Below are 20297 nucleotides of genomic sequence, written 5' to 3' on the forward strand. Positions count from 1 at the left end.
TTGAAGCTATTCTACTGTAAGTTGCAATGATTTGTGTACCTGGTTATTTCTTACATGAACAATAATTCTTAATCAAAATATTTTTAGATTTTCTTGCATCACAACTTCGACTCAACTTTAGTAATTCTAAAACAAATACAAATTCCTGGAAGGGTGAAAAATCTGTTTTATTCAAGAGCACACACCCACTATTTATTGAATGGAGGTCTAAAATTAATCATAACTTAGAAATCTTTTCTTCAGTGTTACTGGAGCCAAATCAGTACTTACACTCCAGTACCATTAACCGCAATGGGAGACCCCTCTCTTAACAGTTCATTTAGGAACTTGACAATGACACCCATGGTTTTCCCCGGTTTCAGAATTATCCTTGCATTGATTCTAGAGATTTGTTCTAGTCATATGCATTTGTCAAAGGCCGTCCTCATCACCGTTCATTCTTCAGTAAATTAAAGACAAGATTTATTGATTTATTTTTACTTTCTGCTCCCTCTAGGATTCCTCTGAATTTTTTTTTAATGTAGTTTCCAAGACTTCATTTCCAATACCTTTTTCAGTTCCCAATGTATAGCCCCAATCCAAAGGGCCGCATGATGAGCTCTGCACATGTAGTGGGGGGTTCCGATACCTCCCCCTTTCCAGAAGCATCCCCTCACAGTGCCCAACAAGCTGCCCTGAAGCTTGAGGAACCTCGAAAGTGTCCTCCAACAGAGTAAGAGGAGTTGCTGCTGGAGAAGAACACGGGAAAAACCTGGTATGGACATATAAGCCTTTGTACACACCTAAGAGGCTCTAATCTATTTTGCTCAGTATCCTATACTGGCTCTTAATTATCCAACCAATAAATTCTCTCATCAAAGTTCTCTGTTCTTTTATATTACTTGTAGTTACTATGGGGAGGTATATAAGTCTAACACATGAAGGAAGGGATTTTAATACACAAACATGGATCTAAATGGGATTTTGCCTGCTATTGCCCTTTCTCCTTCTATATAGGCCAAAAGCTGGAAAGCCATGCATGAAGGTATAGATTTCTCTCCTGTGAAGCTGTCTCTCACTTGATACTAGAGCTTTGCCATGCCAAAGAATGCATGCACCTTGCTCAGTCATTGTGTCACTGAAGGAATATTGTTTTTACTCATTCTAATCTGTCGCTATAAGGAAGTTGTTAAGTCTTTAAAGCCAAAATGTCCTGCCAATACCATGCAAAAGTATTTTGGGACCAGTTGGAATCTGGTGCCCAATTTTCTCTTAGAATATCTAAAATGTGCTGCTAAGAGTTCTGGAAATTTTTCAGCCCTGTTTAGCTGGTATAAATATTATTCATATTACTAAGTCTACAGGACAAATACTAGACTGAGTTTTCCATGTCTTCCTATCGTTTTCTACTTCTTTGTTTACAGAAATACGGCAACTGAGTTGCAGCCTAACATACTAAGAAGTTTGGAACAAACAAGTCTTCTTTCAACGCCTGAATGTGGGCTACCAGATTTGACCCTCAATTGCTTTCCCCTTCAAGGAAGCACACTGATTGTAGGCTGACACTTTCCAGTGTCCTTTATTACCAGAGAGGGATAGAAGGAAATTACCAACAGAGTACATGGAATCACTACTGATCTATACAGAGCAATCTTGCATGTAGTTCAGGAGACACTCTCCACTCCTCCTTCATCACCACTGTCATGACCCTCCCCTCCGCTCTGTGGTGCCTGCTCATCACTCCACCTCTCTTGTCACAGTGCTTTCTTAGAAGATTATTAAAGCTAAAATCTGGAGAAGCATCTGAAGTAGCCTAACACCACCGTATTCAATGATTAAGAGCAGTGCAGCACTACCTATTAAGGCATATCGATTTCCAAGTGAATAATAATGCATCCAGACTGTAGAGAGAACTATTCTAGTGACAGGGAGTTGCATGCAAAGCAGAAGCATAGTTTGAGAGAAGCATCTGGGTAGTGGCTGCATATGTTATAAAAGCTTTGGCTCGGATCCAACCCCATACAAGCAAACAGATGACAGTTCATCATGTGCACAGGAGAGGAGAGGACTTGCCAAACAAGGGGAGTTTGGCTTAATGTCTGCTTAAAGTCAGATAATTTTATACAATTATACAGTGAAAAAAAGCTTCCTGGTATGAATGGATCCAAGACACTACCACCAATTTTAGTGGTAGTCTACAGAAAGTTCTATCTAGTTCATGCTACTCATCATATTAAGAATTTTTGCACATTGAATTCAGCTTTCAGAAAAATGGAACACCCTCTCACCTAAGTTGACTACATTCTTTGCCCAGAATGTGGGATCACAATGGAAGCGTATTGCTCCATTAGCAGCTGGGACAGGATCACATCGTGCTTTTAAAATATGTCGCAGCTGGAACGTGATCTGTGAGAAGACAAACACTCTCAGATTAGTGATGACATTGTGCGGAGAGTCAACAAAAAGAAGTCGACAAAACAAAATGCAAATTGTCAACAACTGTGTGTGGCTTTGAGCAAGCTGCCATCTCTTATCCTAACCTATCTCATAGAAATAAGCTAAACCTTATTTTCAGTCGCTTAGAAGAATTGCAGGATACAAACATAAGGTCGCAAGAGAATTACTACTGGAGTGCATTACTTCTAAAATACAAGAAGGTAGATTTTAAGCAAATAGATGGTGGCACAGGACTAAGCCACATTCAAAGTATACCCAGTGGAATGAAAATACTTACTCACTGAAACCCATTGATTACAATGGATCTACTTTAGGAATAGCTTAGTCTGATACCACCCAGAGTTCGTAAGTGGTAACTTGTATTTTTATACATGCCTGACTTTAGTTGTACCAATGTTCAAATGATAACACAGAAAACATACACAAAATATAGAACAAGACTTTTAATTTTTCCATGTGAGTAGAAAGCAAACGATGCATATTTGACATGGGAAAAGTTCTATTCTAAGTCAAAACCCCAGAATTGGTTTTAAATTCTAATTTGCTTCAATGATTAAGGTGTCACCCAATGCTCAAGTCATTCAATGTGAAAGACACACACCCTGAGCAAGGTGCTAGACTCTTATCACTTTGGAATTACAAACTGAGAGAGCCATACCAACACTCAAAAATGATAGTAAATTCCCCCTAATTTGTTCCCCTTAACTTCCAGCAGCACTTCCGGCAAGCTAAATGCCAAATTCCAGTACCAAAATTCTAATGGAAAAATGTGCTTCCTGCCTTTCACTGAAACAGACACAGGAATTACTGAGAATTGAGCAGGCTCAGTTCACAGCAACTGCTGATATTGATCCAAGGTGGCAAGCAGTGATGCAAGTAAAATTTTGATGGCCCACTTCAATTGGCACCTGAATTATCATGTAAACACAACTTTTATAAATGCTGTATTAATTTTCCATGCTGTATAAATGTGCTACACATTTAAGCCAGCTGCCAAATGTAGTCCAATATGGAAGGTAAAACTTAATCAAATAAAACACATTCAGATACAGTTTTTTGCAACCAGGGTTTTAGTTCTGATTTGCAGTCCATCATTAAAACAACTGGTTTTGACTTGAAGCAAATCAAGTGGCAACTTCATCAACTGAAATTTCTGGTTTTTTGTTTTACTTTATCCTGGTGTTTGTTTGTTTAGTTTGTTTACAAATAACTAGAACTAGAGAGGGGAAATGGAAAAATTTCCTTGGGGGAAATTTTACTCTTTAGAATTCTTGGTGATTGCTGTTATGGTTTTTAACTTAACTACCCAGATGAAGTTGTTCATTGGATGGTATACTGTATAACTGTTAAAACTATTGGCATCTGTCTGTCTGAAGAGACAATGGAAGAGTGAGCCATCGGGTGGGTAAAGTTAAACCATTGGAGAGTTAAAGTGCTTCTTGTGGCTGTAGAGACTAATATGGGAGAAACATGTTTTACTGCAGGTAGAACAGATAACAGTCTGGTTTTACTGTTACAGAAGCACCGTGGCATTTCTTCTCTCTGTGCTTCTCCCAGGGGTCATTTCTCCTCTGGTCACTACTATGGATACTGTCTTCAGGCAATGCGGTCATCTGCAAGGGATTCCCACATGGCACGGTTCATATTGCCAGCCTTCATGCCACATTTGCAGACATCTTTGTAACACAGAGTTGGTCTGCCAACAGGCCTGATGCCTAAAAACAGCTCCCCATGAAGCACATCTTTGGGGATCTGGCCATCTTCCATTGTGTGGACGTGACCAAGCCGCAGTAGACGTCGCTGAGACAGAAGTGTGGACATGGTGGGAATGTGGGCTTGGAAGAGCACATATTTGTTTGAGACTCTGTCCTACAATGTGATACCCAAAATCTTCCTGACACAGCACTCACATAAGGCATTGAGGTGTAAGTTGCTTACGACTCACTTCCATAATGCAGTGCGCTCAACACACAAGCCTGGTAGACCTTCCTCTTGGTATTGGTTGTTAGCATCACATTCTTCCATAGGCTTTTGGGGAGGCAAGTTGTTGCTATAGCTGCCTTACCAACACACCATCAATGGTTATGGTGGAGTCCTTTTCAGACTCACTTCACTGGTACTGAGTAAATTACATATAGCTACAAGGCACTAAAGGTTCAGTGACTGTCTATACAAGTGAAACTGTTTGTTTCCAACAACATCTAACTCCATGAACTTTGCAAAGAAGCCAAAAAATTGCCCCTCAGCTGACCATCATGAAGCCTAGGTAACCACCGGAAACTATCTGGCCTGACATCAACTTCTATATAGATTCAGGAACAGGTAAAAAACCGTTGAGCACCTGCTAGAAAGACCTACATAATTGTCAACGCTATGGATTGCAGTGTTACATTTACCTAATCAAAATGCAGGATGTGTCAGGGCTAGCTGGCTTGCCAAACGAACAAACTTCCAAATTTTACAGTAATTTAAATATCAAGTTTGGAATAAAGTGTGGACTGGAAACACTTGTACAAATATTAGCAAAGTGGCATTAGCTGTACTTACCTGAAAGCTTTGAGAGTAAGAAAAACATGGGTCCCCGTGATGCAATATTCTTTGTTTCAATGCAAGAATAAGACTATAATCTATGCTATACTGCAATTCAAAGCTTTCCTTACCAGTCGCTTGCTATAGAGTAATGCAGTGCTGCTGCCACTTGCAATGGCCCAGTTAGTAAAGTTCATCACATGTTTCACCTGCCGTGACAGACCACTGATATCGTTCTGCTGCTGTATTAGCTTCATCTGTCTCTCCTTTGTTACAGTCTGAATAGAAACAGTACACACATATCCATTTTTAAAAAATAATATCAAGTGCAATAATTAAAACATCTATCTATGCAACATGTAGATACTTAGTAGAGATGTAAATCAGAAGTGTGGCTATAACAAATAGTGGGTAAAATTTAACATTTTGAGAGTGGACTTTTATTTGTAGACTAACCTTGTGCCATACCGGCACTGAGTGCTGACAGGTCACGGGGCAGAACAAAAACTGTTAATTGTTTTTTAAAATTACAATTATCATGTTGGCATGGACATGATCTGAAAATGTACACTGCTGAAAACTTGTTGAAGCTAAGTAAGTGGTTGGGTGGGAGACTTTGTCAGAACTCAAAAAGAAAAAAATTGGATATAATTGTAATAAATAATATTTATACTCATTGGCAATGCCATCAATTTTTATTCAGTTTAATTATGACTGCACACTTCAGTCTCACAGATGGATTTATTTTAGACATGACTTTCTCAGTTTCCCAGTAACCATGATTGTAATTAGTGTTAGTTAAACTGCATGCAACTATTTCAGATGTATTTCCTTCCTATAATGCTGAAAAGTGTAGTTTATTTTAGATTATTTTAAAATATAGATGCTGGGTTGTATCCAGTGATGTTTGTGCATGAGCAGATTGAGATTCCAGTTGCACAAATTATTATTATTATTATTATTATTATTATTATTATTATTATTATTACCTCAACCTATCCCTTTATCTCTGCTCCCCATAGCGCTTTGCATGCTTCCAAAATCTGCTCCAGAGGTTGGGGGACCCTTTGGTTTGGAGGATTGATGGGGCCTCAGAGGAGAAGAAGGGAAAATCCTGTTCTGCCCGATTATGGGCAATTCTTCCTACCACTGTAGCACTGGACAACAGAGCCCTGTGATGTTTGGTAGTGATCCCCAGCCCTCCAGAGCAGTTGTTTGTTTTGGGGTGGTGGTGGGATGATGCAGATGGGATGATACAGAGGGCAGAAAGAAAAGATCTACTATGTGAGCCTGCCTTCTACTCACACAATGTTGGCTACATTCCTTATATACAATTGTATTATTTTATACATTATCCACCTAAAAGATGCTCAAGGCAGTTCACAAAAAAGGGTAAAACATACAATAACTGCTCCATAATTTTGCATTATGATTTATTTCTTCAAAAAGTGCTAATTTGATGCAAGTAGTTAAAGCTAGCTTTATATCTACATTTTGACCGAGTTTGGTTCAAGCAGCCATCACCTACTTAACCTATCAAATAAATATAGCACCAGCAATAAACATCCCCCATCCCATCCCATTTGGTGCTTGTTACCACAGAGCTTAGGGATTTAATAGCCTTGCTTTCAGGCATCTCAGTACTTTTATCAAAATTAAAGCAAAAAGTGGGGCAATCTATACCTCTGGGCATCACAAAGGAAGACAACGTGGAATATGAATATGATTTATCATAATTTTGAAACACTGAAAGTCCTGTAAAGTTTCAAAGAACTCTACAAAAGCAACATCACTGTTATAGGTCACATTTTTTCACATTTTTACTATTTTTATTTTCCTGTAAAGAATCATCTAGTTCTAAAATTTTATTTGTTCATAAGAATTAATTAGTAGCATAATGAATGGATAGAATACCATTCAAATTGTGCCATTTCTAAATTGCAATTAACTTTTTTTTAGGAGCACAGTACCTCTGGGTGTACTAAAATTAGACTGCAATCCTATGCCCACTTACCTGGGAGTAAGCCCCACTGAACTCAATGGAAGCTACTTCTGAAAAGACATGTATAGGACTGCACTGTTAATAGTGCCTTTCAGTGTCTTAGTCTTTCTCCTTAAAATTTAACAAGGAGAAGAGTATTCTATTAGGCTATTGCATTTTTTAAAAATTACAAGTATTCCCATAACAATAATTTGACCATAAAAATTATACCACATTGTGCATTTTGTGAATTATTTTCCTATTCAATATTTCCACTGAACTACATCTGGCTATGGAAACCATTTTGAGATATTGGTACCACATATAAGATTAGCATTTTAAAAATATTTTCTTTATGAAATATAAAAGCCAAACATGTAAAATCTCATCCCGACTGATTAAAGTCATCAGAAAATTGTCCGATTCAAAATGTTCTGAGCAACCCACATCACCAACACCCTTTCAACCTATGACAGGGGACTTGGCAATGAACAACCCAATATTATAATGAGACACTAAGCTGCAATGTAGATGACTACTAATTTGTCATCTACTGAAAAAATAATAATCTGCATCCAAGTCAGAAGTATTTTAACTGTTAACTACAGATTCAATTAGTGCCACTAAAATAATCCTGCAAAATGTACTTTCCCAAGGATGCTGTGAGCCATTAGGAGACCCCTCACAGAGCTATAAGCACTCTTAACTAAAGTTCCAAGAATTCTTTGAAGGAAGCCATGATTGTTTAAGTGGCATAAGAGTGCTTTAAATGTATGGTATGGATGCGATCACACAAATCTGAAGGGTAGGACAAGTATCAATGAGAGATTTCAAATTTTTAAATGATGCATTCAACAAAGGGTAAGATTTTTTATGAGACATCACACGGAAAGCAGCACACTTAAAGTCATGTAACCAAGTGGCTCTGCAATTTGTGCCTTACTGAACTGTCATGAATATTTACAATCCATGTCAGTTTTAGGCAGGCATATTGAGAAAGGAACTCAATGGCCCTTTCTGCACTTAGCTAAGCCGTAGTTTAGGACTATATGCACAAGCACCAGCAAGCCTCAGGCACACATGCTCCCCACTTTCCTCCAGCACAGCCATGAACGCAATTAACTAGATTTCCCCATTGTGTGGAAACTGGGGGGAAATCTGGTTAGGTTAAACTACAGTCTGTTAACAAGCCAGGATCATAAGCCACAGTTTGACTCTTGGCTTGCTTGACTAAACTGAGTAATTTAAACTAACCAAAGATATACAAAGTTTGAATGTAATCATGCTTGCTAGCGCTGTGTGTGAAATGCGCCAAGAATTTCATAATGGACAAAACCAACCACAGGGTTATTCAAGATAGAAGAAGCCATATATGTGCAAAGATCACAGCAGGATTCATGCCAAATATTTTTACTTATTTATTTTGCATTTAGTTGTACCTCAAGCTGTTGTAGGAGAGCTTTTCCTTTTTTATTGATTTCATTAATGAGGGTAAAAATAGCCACTTTGATTTCCTGTTCTACTCGTTTGTTAGTTTCATTTACTTCTTTTATCCTGAAAGAGAGAAATGTGCTGTCAGGCAGTAGCATTGGAACATCTTTAACCTTTTTCCCCCTCAAGCAAAAATTCAACGTATTATGTAAATACAGATTTATATGAAGTATGTTCAACCTCAATACACCATACCATCCAACCATATTTTCCATTCATTCTTAAGAGGAAAATCTTAAAAGTAATTTCATTTTACAATATGGGACAACAACTTCCATCAACATTAAAATATCCTTCTACGTTTGTTAGATATTTATGTTTCATGTGTTATGAAATGTTTATTCTACTGCTTTCTTTGCTTTTGGGGGGGCCTAACTTAGCACAGAGAAATTTAGTTGTGTTTTTTTAAAAAAAACTAATTAATATAAGGGGCAACCTGTTATTTCAAATTAATGTTCACCTCTCTGCCTAAAGCAGGTAGTAATTTGTCCTCCTGTAAGCACCGGCCTATTGTGCCACTGGTGTCATATTGATGTGTTGTGCTCCCTGGGGCATTATTAACTCCTATTTCTAACCTACCCTTCATCAATTAAGATTCCAGAGTAATGAAACACACTGCAGTGCTGCAGTAACTGCACAGCTGGTATGCACATACTCTCCATCTTTAGCCGCAAAAAGCCAGGGAGGTTGCCTGGACGTTCTAACTCGTTAGTGAGGAAGGCTCTCCCTGCCAAAGCTGCAAAGTGCATGGGCACACTGCTCTTCATTGAACAGGCACTTGTGAATTTGGTACAACAGATAAAATTTGCAGAAATCTATTTGTACATGTGGATTCTGTTTGCTGGATCAGGCTGAATAGCTGCTCTACTTCCATCTTCAGAGGCTAGAATTTTAGTAATCCTATAAACTAGCCCACCTGAAGAAAAGAATAATACAGTATAAGCATTATTATAGAAATAATAATAATCACCTACCTATTTTGCACCTGAGTAGCTGCAAAGTTAACATAATTCTTCTTTTCAAGGAGTTTGGCTAATAGATTCTCAATAGCACCCTTTTGATTCTGAAACGCTTCTTCCAAAAACTGGTACCTTTCCGAAGCAAAAGACAACATGCAATTATCAAGCAGGAGCACCATGCAGTAAGAGGAAACACTGGATTGAAACATAAGCTTGCTAACGTGAAAAGTGGCAGCTGCATAAATACCATTGGTAAGGAATGCTTAAAAGACAGGTTTGCAAATGGGGATTTCTGTTGTACAAAGAATCATAGAATTGTAGAGTTGGAAGGGTCATATAGTACAACCCCCTGCAAACAGAATGCTCTCAAGGCCATTAGCAACACCTCTTAGTCTGTTTCAATTCTCAAAACAAAATCCAGTCTTTCTAGAAATCTAAGAATATATGTGGTGATTTTGTGAAAAATCATTTGCATTCTGCACAAATATTCTATCAGGAAGGTTGAATTATGTGTTCATGCTGAATTGTCCATTCATTGAATGGTCTGCTTTTGCTTCACTGATATTTTACTGTTTTTTAAAATATTATGAACCACTTATGTATAGGTTATTCCAATACTTTATTAGAATAAAATGCTCTGAGCTCAACCCTGGAAAAGCAGCATAAGAATATTAAATAATAATCAAATATATGGAATCACAATGAAATGGTCAAACTTTTGCAGAATCCCTTGCACGTCAAATTTTGCTATCCTTCTCTGCTGCAGATGCCAGAAAATATTATTCATGAACATAAGTCTGTGAATGGGGGGTAATAACGCCACACTGTATTATATCTGTTGTCTCATTTTATTACTAGGGTTCATGTCTCAGAAATTTGTACTGTACTTGTCCAGATTGTAATCTGCATTACATATGAATCTAAGCAATTGTAGTGGTCCATCTATAAGGCAAGAAGAATACTGTGAGCTTGCCATCTTTATTTTAGTAAACCAGACCCAGCCAACTGGTTAGCAAAAAAAGCTCAATCAACTATATACTGCTAATAATTAATGTCAAATTAATATTGTCAAAGTTTCTGAAATAGCATGTTATTCTAAAAATCTGTGACCAATCTTAACCTCAAGAATTTCATGCTCCAGAAACAACGTAATGAGAATTTCCCTGAAGAACTAAAATATTTAAATAAGGAAATTACCTTAGAAGTATGTCCTAGAAGGTGCAAAGATAACAGACTGAACACAAATATCCTAGCATACAGAGGCAGGCACTACTACACTGATTTTTTCTTTCCTTATGCACAGCTTCCTATACCTCTAAGAAGTCACCAGTTTAAAGTTCAGCAGGGCGATCTTACAAACCAAATCAATGTATTCAGCTGGAAAACGATAAGTGTTTTCATTAAGCTGCATTAATGCTATAGAAGCAGAAATGTTACAGATGCATTCTTCAAAGTACTAATCATGGAAGCTAAGACAAGTATTTCTGCTTAAATGACGCCTACATGTATATTTGACCAGAGGTAGCCATTTGCTGCATCATATTTCTTTCATAAGCTCAGTGATTTTGAAACAATTAACATTCAGTGTTGCATCAATCTACGGAATGAACTCATGCAATAATAGCCTAATCCTTGTTAAAGTGTCAGCATCATCAGTGCCAATTCTATTAAAATATTAGCATCTAATTGCATACATCAGTTCATGAACCGTTAATTTTTTGCTCCTTTTCATACTCCGGCCTTGTTTACACATCACATTAAATCACAGTTAAATGAACTATGGTTTAAGTGAAGGAGCAGCATAGTTTAATGTGGTCCACACTACTCAAAAAATTCCAGTTCCCAATTCACTCCTCCCCACTGTGATGCTGCCACACCATAGAGGAAAAAAGCCATATTCTGGCTTTTCATTGTTCCTCTCCAAACCAAATATGAGAAGTAAGCCAAAAACAAACCTTTGCTCATAGTTTGTTTGGAGAGAAACAAAGCTTGAGCTACAACAAGAAACTTGTTTTGTCCCCAGCAAGGCAGCAGCACAAGTGGGGACCTTGGACCACATGCACCAGCACACTACTTATTCAGACTAAACTATCATTTTGTTTAACTATGATTTAATATGACATGTGAATCAGGCTTTCGTCAGTCACTCTGAGCATTTCCTTTTATAAGGAAAAAGTGGGAGAGAAATTTTCGTATAAAATAATCTATTTCTAAAACTGATCAATTAAAAAGCAGTTCCTGATTAACTGGGCAATACATTGAAAATGTCAATTATTTTTAACAGATGTACTTACAAAAATGGCAGGTGCTGATGCCCTCCTTTTGAACAAACACACTTTCCCTTCTCTACCCCACACTGGAGGAAATGCCTCTTCTAAGATGATACTTGCTGCACACATTATGTAAAATCAAGATATGTTTCCCCACAAAAATATTGCTTTATTCATGTACAAATGTGTAATTTAAATTATCAACTAAAATTCATGTGATTAAGATTTCTTTAATCTGACGACTGCTCTATTGCCACTTAGAATCAGTACTGGAATTAAGAGCCCAAAGCACCACCAGCCCAAATCCATCTGCTACAGACACAAAGTTCACACATTTTATAGCAGAAATACTTGAGGACTGTACACTACTTTAAATGCATCTGCTGTGTGAAGAAACAGCATAGGAATAGAAGAAGAGCCATACCTATGTTCTTTGTGTTCCAGTAACTGGCAGTCTCTGCATGTCAGTCTGTCACAAGTTTCACAGAAAAGTTTTAGCTGTTCTTGTTTGTGCACAGGACAGAAAACAGGACGCTGACCAGATGCTCCAACAGCCTCTGTGTTAAAAAAGAGAGAGACTTTTTGTATTTTAATGTAAAGATTAAGTCAGTCTACAGATCGAAACTGGCAGAAGAGCGTCCAGAGCTCAAGGAGGGTCAATGCCATGGCAGAGTTCCCCATGCAGAGGCACAGACTGCTGACTAGGAACAGTATCAGGTCCCACCATTTCTGTCTTTCAGTTTCTTTGGATTGGGAAAGTGCTATGTTCCACTTCCCATCTATTTTGGCTATTCACTTCTTTCTCAGCAAATACCCCTCCCCTCCAAAAAAAGAACCAAACACTGTGTTACTTTTGTTGAACTTCTGCCTTCAGCACAAAATCCCTTCCCAGTTTCATTTAGGTCCTGCATTAAGGGAAGAATCCAGCAGCATTAACATCCACCTTTGGCAGTTGCCTTGCAAGACATTAAAGGGGGCGTTGCTTTTGGTGAATGTTTGTGGCCTAGATCTCAACCAGAGGAAGGTATTAAGATGGTGGAACCACATCTCCGTTATCCTGCTGATTAAAACCATCTTGCCTCACTAACTACTAAACTATTTTCCTACAATTATTTATCTCTAACCTCTGAGAAAATCTCACTTGCTCCAACTACCTTATGTCTCCAGCTACTCCAACCAACTCTTTTCTCAGCCTTCAACAAACTGCCTTCCACTTCCTAGTTCATTGAAACTGCCTTAGACAAAACCACCCATTTCCAGATCCAAATAAACATAATAATGTTACTTTTCTTACTTTCATCTTAAAACACTCTTATATTTATCAATTTATATGTCACTATAAAGCGGCATCAAAAAGTAGGCCTCTGCCCTGTGGAACATGTAATCAAATATTTGACACACTGTCTCTGCTGGAGGAAATGTTAGAAGAGGGAGAAGAGAGGAGAAGGAGGCAAGTGTAAATTGGAAGAGTATGGATTCTGTTCAGTTACATATACTTCAGCTTAGCCTCAGTAATAGAAGAGGAATAAGATGCAAGCAAGCATAAACAACCTAGGTAAGTCTTCATCACTTATAAATGGTTAAACACAAGCATTGCACGTCGTGAGTAGGTCTAGGATTGCAATAGCAGGGACAAAACTAACAGGGTGTATCCACTAACCCACCTACAACATCTGTCTTCTGACTAATAAACTGCCAGAAATTACTCATCTTCATATATTTTATTGATACTGCCAAATTGCATTAAGGAAACAGACATGTGTGGACAGACTTTTTGTGAAAGTTTACTGCCAATGTTTAAATGTTTTTTTATTAATGACTGGACCGTTATTGTACTTCAGAAATATCCAAGAATTGTTTAGTTTTCCAATGGGAAACCATGGCTCTAGCATCAGAAAGGGGACAGCAGAAGGTAGCCAGGTAATGAACTTAGCAGCAAGGGTGTCAGAACTGTATCATGGGCTACATAACAACAGCAACTGAGCTGCCCAATTGAAAAGGACTGAGCCATGTATGAAATTAAGTATTTTGTGTTATTTGCTTTCCAATGAAGTCACAAACTGAGTAGATGCAATTCAACAGCCTCTCTCTGTTCCAAAACACAAAAATGACATGGATTTTCAGTATCCTAGGCTATCTATAGAGTCAGAGCTATTCTTGACAGGCATGTATTAAGTTAGAAACGGAAATTTCACCTGAAGAGACATCTTCTTTCTTTCTAATCATATGATCCTTAGTAAATTTAACTCGTTGATGAGCTTCTATGCAGGTTTTGCACAGCCATTCTCCACATTCCACACAGAAACCAACAGCACTAGAATTATCTTCACAGCTGGTGCACACCTAAAAGCCGGGGGAGGGGAATATTTTCAAATGCTGAAGCTTTGACACGTCAATCCAAAAATTACCAAAATATTTTATCTTACACAAGACAAAACTCAAATCACATTGCAAGGAGAAAAGAGTAGAAGTGTCATACCTGTTCTGATTTCTCATCAGAGCTGCTGGGTGCTTCAGATGTGTCTTTGACAAAGTAGTTATCTACCAAATCTATTTGCCTGCATTCCTGGCGACAGATTGGACACCTGATCACACCAACTGCAACAAAAAAAGGGTACTTCTTACACTTTACTGGATTGCCATAACTTGATTTTTAAAATCATCATAATATTTGTAATTAAAATACAGATTCTTCTTCCAAACCTATTAAGTATAATATGTCCAAGGACAATGCATAAGAGCACTTTCAGCTCCAGTGGGCCAGATAAGATAATGTGTTTCACAAAATATTTCAAATTCCTATAAGGCACAACATTTATTTATTTTTAAGCATATCGATAACCTGGGAGCTAACACACTAACAGTGCTCCATAAAGTTTCAGAACAGTTGGTTTTTATTACGCCATACTTCATCAGTTCTCAGGGATATTGCACTTTATGAAACTAAATAAATAGCAGCACAACAAATACAGGTTGGTATTTGTTTTTGATCCTTTCCACTTAGAGGGTTGGATGCAGACCAAGTTAAATGAAATTAAAATTACGTAATAACTTTGATTTCAGTAGGCCCTAATTTAAGTTACACTTAAATCAGTGGAAGCCAAGTACAACTAACTTAATATGGATCTATCCCATTGTTTCCTCAAAACAGAACAAAACAAAACAACGAGCAGTAAGGCATGAACAAATACTGGTTGATGTTTGCAGCTTGCTTGGTGGGAAGCAAACTATGAGCCCAGGTTCAGACAACAGGCTAAGCCCAAATCTGGCTTGTTTCACTCATGATGCAGCAAGACCAACAAGGAATGGAATAAGAACTTTTCAGCACACTGAACATCATGCACATTCATGTTAAATCAAAGTGTGTGTTTAACTTTAGTTTAATATGACATGAGAACTGAGTCAGAGACTATGGTCTCATTCACATGTACTGAGAAGTCGAACCATGGCTTGGCATGAATGTATGAACATGATAGCTCCTGAGGACAGTATCGCAGGCACTTTGCTCCTCCCTGGGCATTTTATAGCTCTACACAGCAGTGCCACATGAACCCATAACCATAGTTAAGGTATCTCCTTGTGAACTATGTTTTGTAACCATAGGAAAAACCTTGGCTACTGGTCATGGGTAAGCAGGAGAGATCTTAACCATAATCTCAAGTTTGGGTGACATGCAAAGCCAAACCTAGGCTTAGGTGCCATTCTGCGCTGAGACAGGGAGCAGCAAATCGGCTGCAATCTCCCCAGAAGCCAGCAGCTAAGCCATTAAGTGCAAAGTTCTATGTACAAGAACAGCTAATCACCTCTGAGGAAACACTTGTCTCAATATGTCCAGCACCTTTCTGGGCCTCAGAAGGCTGCAAAAGGCTACCTTTGAGGAGGATCAAAATGCGTCTTTCTAGGAGCTAGCAGGTTCACATTGTCACAGTAAATCATTATCTGGCTTACCACGATACAAGAACCAGATCTATGTCACATTACTAAAATAGCAATCACAATCAAATTTATGCCTTTTGATAAAAGACAGCACTCATCAGTAGCATTTAAATATGAAAGAACAGGAGTTTGACATTTAATGAATGTTTGTACTATTACTAATATGCTATTAGTTTGAGCTTTCTTCTGCTCCATTTTCAATAACGTTTGAGAATACAAGTAAAACAGTCCCTAAGCAAGGACTCTACATTTGCAAAATGGATATGTGCCAACAGATACTGTTCTGCCTTATGCAAACACATTCTGGGCAGAGCTTAAATCTGAAGAGGTTTTCTCATCAGTGTTCAAAATTCCCCAGGCACAAATCGTGTTTTGTGACTAGTGCAGGTTCAACTGCGGCCATGTGGAAATCTCTGAATGCCAGGCTGCATTGCAGGGGGGTTAGACCAGATGACCCTTGTGGGTCCTTCCATCTTGACAGTCTATGATTCTATCATTTCCTGTGCTACTTTCTTGACAGCCAGAGGATCTTAGTGGCCAAAGGGAGGTAGAAGAATTGTGGTGCATTTAGCATGGGATATAGTAAGTTTTCCAACAGTCCTCTCCTAGCCAAATGTTGCTGCATATCTTGAGGATACAGTCTTCTCCTATTTCAAAATTAGAGCTGTTTTAAGGAGTTGAGCTGGTTTCTTTATCATCAAAGTATTAAAGGTTGAAGTTAGGTTGATGCATTAATTGTGCATCTAAAAAACAAAACTATTTCCATAATTAACCCCTGTGGAAGATCACAAGGAGGTGAGAGGAGCCAAGTGACAACTCGAAAACATTTTATGTAATTAATCTTCCAATTGTTAAAAAACCTACAGCAAACACATAAAATTGAAGAAATATCAAGAGCATTGTTGGATAAAAGCTAAGCTATAAATGGAACAATTAAATACAAATAATTATGTGGTACCAGCCAATACTATAAAACTGGTAAAGCAACCTTTTTTTAATTGGACAAACTTTTTGCTGGCACAGAAACAGGCAAGCTTTCAAGTTACATTTTAAAAAAAACCTCACCAGGCAAAAAAAAATATGGAAAGCCTATGCTCCATGTATCGGTCAAATACATAGAACAGATTTAGTACCAGTCTGAATATTTGCTTATTTTTGTACAATCTTATCTGAGTGTACTTAGGTAGGGAAAACCAGGAAGTGATGTAAGAAATGGGGAGCAGCCATAGCACACTGCTAGATTTTTCCCAGCTGAAGAACATAAAAGAAGCCCTATCTATTATACCAATATGATGCTTCCTACAGCAACCAAACTGATAGCTTCACAAAGCTCACAAGCAGGACATAAACACACCTCCCACACTTTTGCTCCCCAGCAACTGTTCAGTGTTATTTCATAATTGAACATGGAGGTTCCTTAAACCCACCAGGCCTATGCTCCATGTATCGGTCAAATCCCTTTAAAAAGTCGTCTATGAGCCATTACCACATATTATTATACAGACAAATTCCAGAAATTATGCACTGTTAATTTATTTTGTAAAATTTATACACTGCTTGATTGTAAAAAAACAACAACTGAAAGCTGTCCTCTCTCATTATTGAATTGCCCGAAGCTCCAGTATTGAGAGGGAGAAACTATTGTGTCTCGCCACTTCTCTCACATGATGCATAATTTTATAAGCATCTATCAACAACAAAAAGTATGCTATGGTTGCACTGCTAGGGGTGAGGGACAGAAGCATAGGGACATGTGTTTTCAAAATAAGTCATTATTTTATTTAATCTATTTATATACCACCCTTCAGTTCAAGGCTACTACAATGGAGACAAAGAGAACTGACTTGGTATATCAAAAGCAAGACAAGCAACATGCCCTTCAGAGCATGGCGAAAGAAGTAAAGTTAGTCTTGTTTTAGGGCTGCCATATGTCTGGAATTTATTGAACAAAGCCAGGATCCATCTGTCAAAAATGATGTCTGACGGAATTTTCGAAAAGCAGTTAAAATGTTCGGGGAAACCCAGGCATATGGCAGACCATATCGGAAGTTTTTATTTTTTTCGCAAGTAGCTTAAAAACTTATTCTTTTTTTAAAAAAATTTTTTTTGCAAAGCTCAATAACTTTGCAGAAAGAAAAAAAAAGCTCAATAATTTTTGTGTCCTGATATATGGCAACCCTATCTTGTTTTCTCTGATCTGCACTTCGTCCTATGATGCCTTTTAGAAATATATTGCTTGAGCTAGGAAAAGCCAGCACAAGTGAATATTAAAGTTCTTACACACAACTCACAGCTTTGTTGGGCTTCTCAGGAACCTACCAATTCATGAGAAAATAGTCCCTAGTCTTCTTGGTTGCAAAACTGGCTGGGCTCCACAAATCCAGTTGCCAGCACCCATTCCCACTTCCCCATAAACTACGGAGGTATATTGCAAGAGAAATCCCTCACATCATGCTGAGGTTTTGACAGAAGCAGTGACTGAGGCTTGGACTGCTTCTGTTCTACTTTCAGCAAAATTCCTGCCCAAAGTGAGATAAGATCCACCCACTTCCCCATCATCATTGGGCAGCAGACTGTTGGGGAAAATATTTTCCATCACTTTGTGCTCTGCCTTGAAGACTGAAAGAACTGACAGGAGTCCTCCTTGCTATTTCCCCAGTGCACAATGTGAAGTGGAAGTCAAGTCTCTTTGCAACCAACAGTGGGAAAAGGAAAAGCACTAAAGGGGCATAAACATCTTTCAATTTTTGTAGGGCTACAAGAAGTGACAGATAAGATCCACCCCACCCTCAAATCCTCTTGTGTATTGCTGCTGCTGCTGCTGCTAGAAGTACTGGTGTCTATCAATGAGACTTTCTGAAACAGTTCTTTGAAGACTGGGAATAGAGACTATGCTAAGGCATGCATAACTGTGCAATCCTAGCCATGTCTACACAGAAGTCAGTCCTACTGAATGCAATGGGACTTACTGCTAGGTAAATGGGGTTAAGATTGCAGCTTAAGTTATCACCTAAAGTTCATTGCAGAAAACGGTTTGCACTGTTACACGAAAAAATGAATTTGCCTTAATCAAAACTACTCTCCCCACCACTTCAATACTTTAAATAAACTACTGGTATTTTTAATCACAATGGACCTAGGTCGGACCAAGTAAACTAACTCTAGCAAATAGTTTTTAAAAGTAATTAACTCTTTAAAAACCCAAATATCTTGTGGTACCTTAAAGACTAAAACTGTTATTGCTACCTGCATTTGTTTTATATTTTATTTATGAACAGCAAAAGAAATATGATATAAATTTATTGTGACATACAGCTTTTATGGACTAGAGTCCACATAGTCAGATGCCTCAAGGATTTTCTTGAGTTGCTGGTATAAATATGCATAGCTTGCCATGGGGGGGGGGGGGATGGAGACTGTAAAATGCAGAAATTAAAAACTGTTACAACGACATTATTAACAGTGTTTGTGGGAGTGATAAACATTCTGGCACTGGCAATTCACGCGGATGAGAATTAGCAACATATTTCTATCTCTTTGGATGGATAACTGCACTATTCACTTACTTCTGATTCAATGACTAGATGATCAAATAAAACTTTAGATCATATCCAATGACATCAGCAAGCCAATAAAACGTTTTAAATTGTTTCAATTTCCATGCCAACTCACATATATGTTTTATGAAGTTAAGAGAATGTTTGAAAAGCACATTTCTCTTTTTTATAGCATTGAGAAAGACAAACGAGGAACATAAAGCACACATGGGAAAGAGAAACATTGTTGTCACTCATGAGATCTGGCCCAAAATCAAAGATCTGCTTATCTTCTAGTCCAGTGGAAAGAAACCTCCAGCCCACAGGCCTATTTAGGCTTGCCTGCCTTGGAGATTGGCACATCTGGATGTTTGGAAACCACACCCAACTTTCAAGGGCCTGATGTCATATACAACCTCAGGTGCATGAAGCGACAGCTAAAACAAAGAAGTATTAGGAGTGCAATAAGTGCGCTCACATTCTTCCTTTGCATCCCATACTTGAATTCAAGATGTGGTTCAAGTTGCACCTGCAAAGGAAGAAGGAAAGAATCGGGAGCACACTCGTCTACCCATGTACTATCTGAAATCTGGCATTGGTTGCCAGATGTGCAATACTGACATTATTTTCAGCTCTCCCACCCCACTATGTGGCCACTAATTCATTTCCCCCTTTCCCATATAAATAAAAGGAGTAAATATACAGAGCATTCTCAGACATAACCTGACCCCCTCCCACCCCAAATTATGAAAATTCTCTCTCAAGTTACATGTTTCCCACACTGGGCTCATTAGGTGCAAGGGAAAAAAGTGAGAAGGAGAAAAGTCAGAGTTTACAGTTGAGGAGGGGAAACGTGCCCTGGAAAGAAATAAGCAAGAAGAGAGTGTGCGCCATTCCAGACCTCTGCTTGAGTCCAAGGCTGTGGCTATAGGAGAAACAAGAACCCTTTGGGGACTCCATCACAGTCTCAGGTTATATGTGTGTGTAAATAAACCATATAGCATAAAGACACAACAACCTCCACTGTGCCCAAAAGGAAACACAAACCCTGGGTAAGTGTCTGGAACTCCTGGAATCTCACAACACTTGGAGATTGGGATAGCACGCAACCATATTATAGTGGGCAGAGAGTGGGCCCTTAAATAAGAAATAAATAAAA

General features: G+C 38.3%; 1 protein-coding gene across 8 annotated transcripts in view; it reads right to left on the minus strand.

The window, feature by feature from the left end:
- The window catches only part of TRIM33 (tripartite motif containing 33), a 58960-nt gene that overhangs the window by 20355 nt on the left and 18308 nt on the right, over positions 1-20297 (minus strand). For 4 of the 8 annotated variants that reach the window (XM_053393553.1, XM_053393551.1, XM_053393552.1 and 1 more), the window contains exons 2-9: positions 14146-14264; positions 13862-14009; positions 12091-12223; positions 9412-9528; positions 8386-8500; positions 5097-5243; positions 2268-2385; positions 549-728 (exon numbers count right to left, since the gene is read on the minus strand). In XM_053393553.1, coding sequence (XP_053249528.1) covers positions 549-728; positions 2268-2385; positions 5097-5243; positions 8386-8500; positions 9412-9528; positions 12091-12223; positions 13862-14009; positions 14146-14264 — 1077 coding nt within the window. The remainder of the gene's footprint in view (positions 1-548; positions 729-2267; positions 2386-5096; positions 5244-8385; positions 8501-9411; positions 9529-12090; positions 12224-13861; positions 14010-14145; positions 14265-20297) is intronic. The other 4 variants (XM_053393557.1, XM_053393555.1, XM_053393554.1 and 1 more) reach the window with 2 other exon arrangements.

This window comes from Podarcis raffonei, chromosome 6, assembly GCF_027172205.1.
Source record: "Podarcis raffonei isolate rPodRaf1 chromosome 6, rPodRaf1.pri, whole genome shotgun sequence".
Taxonomy (NCBI): Eukaryota; Metazoa; Chordata; class Lepidosauria; order Squamata; family Lacertidae; genus Podarcis; species Podarcis raffonei.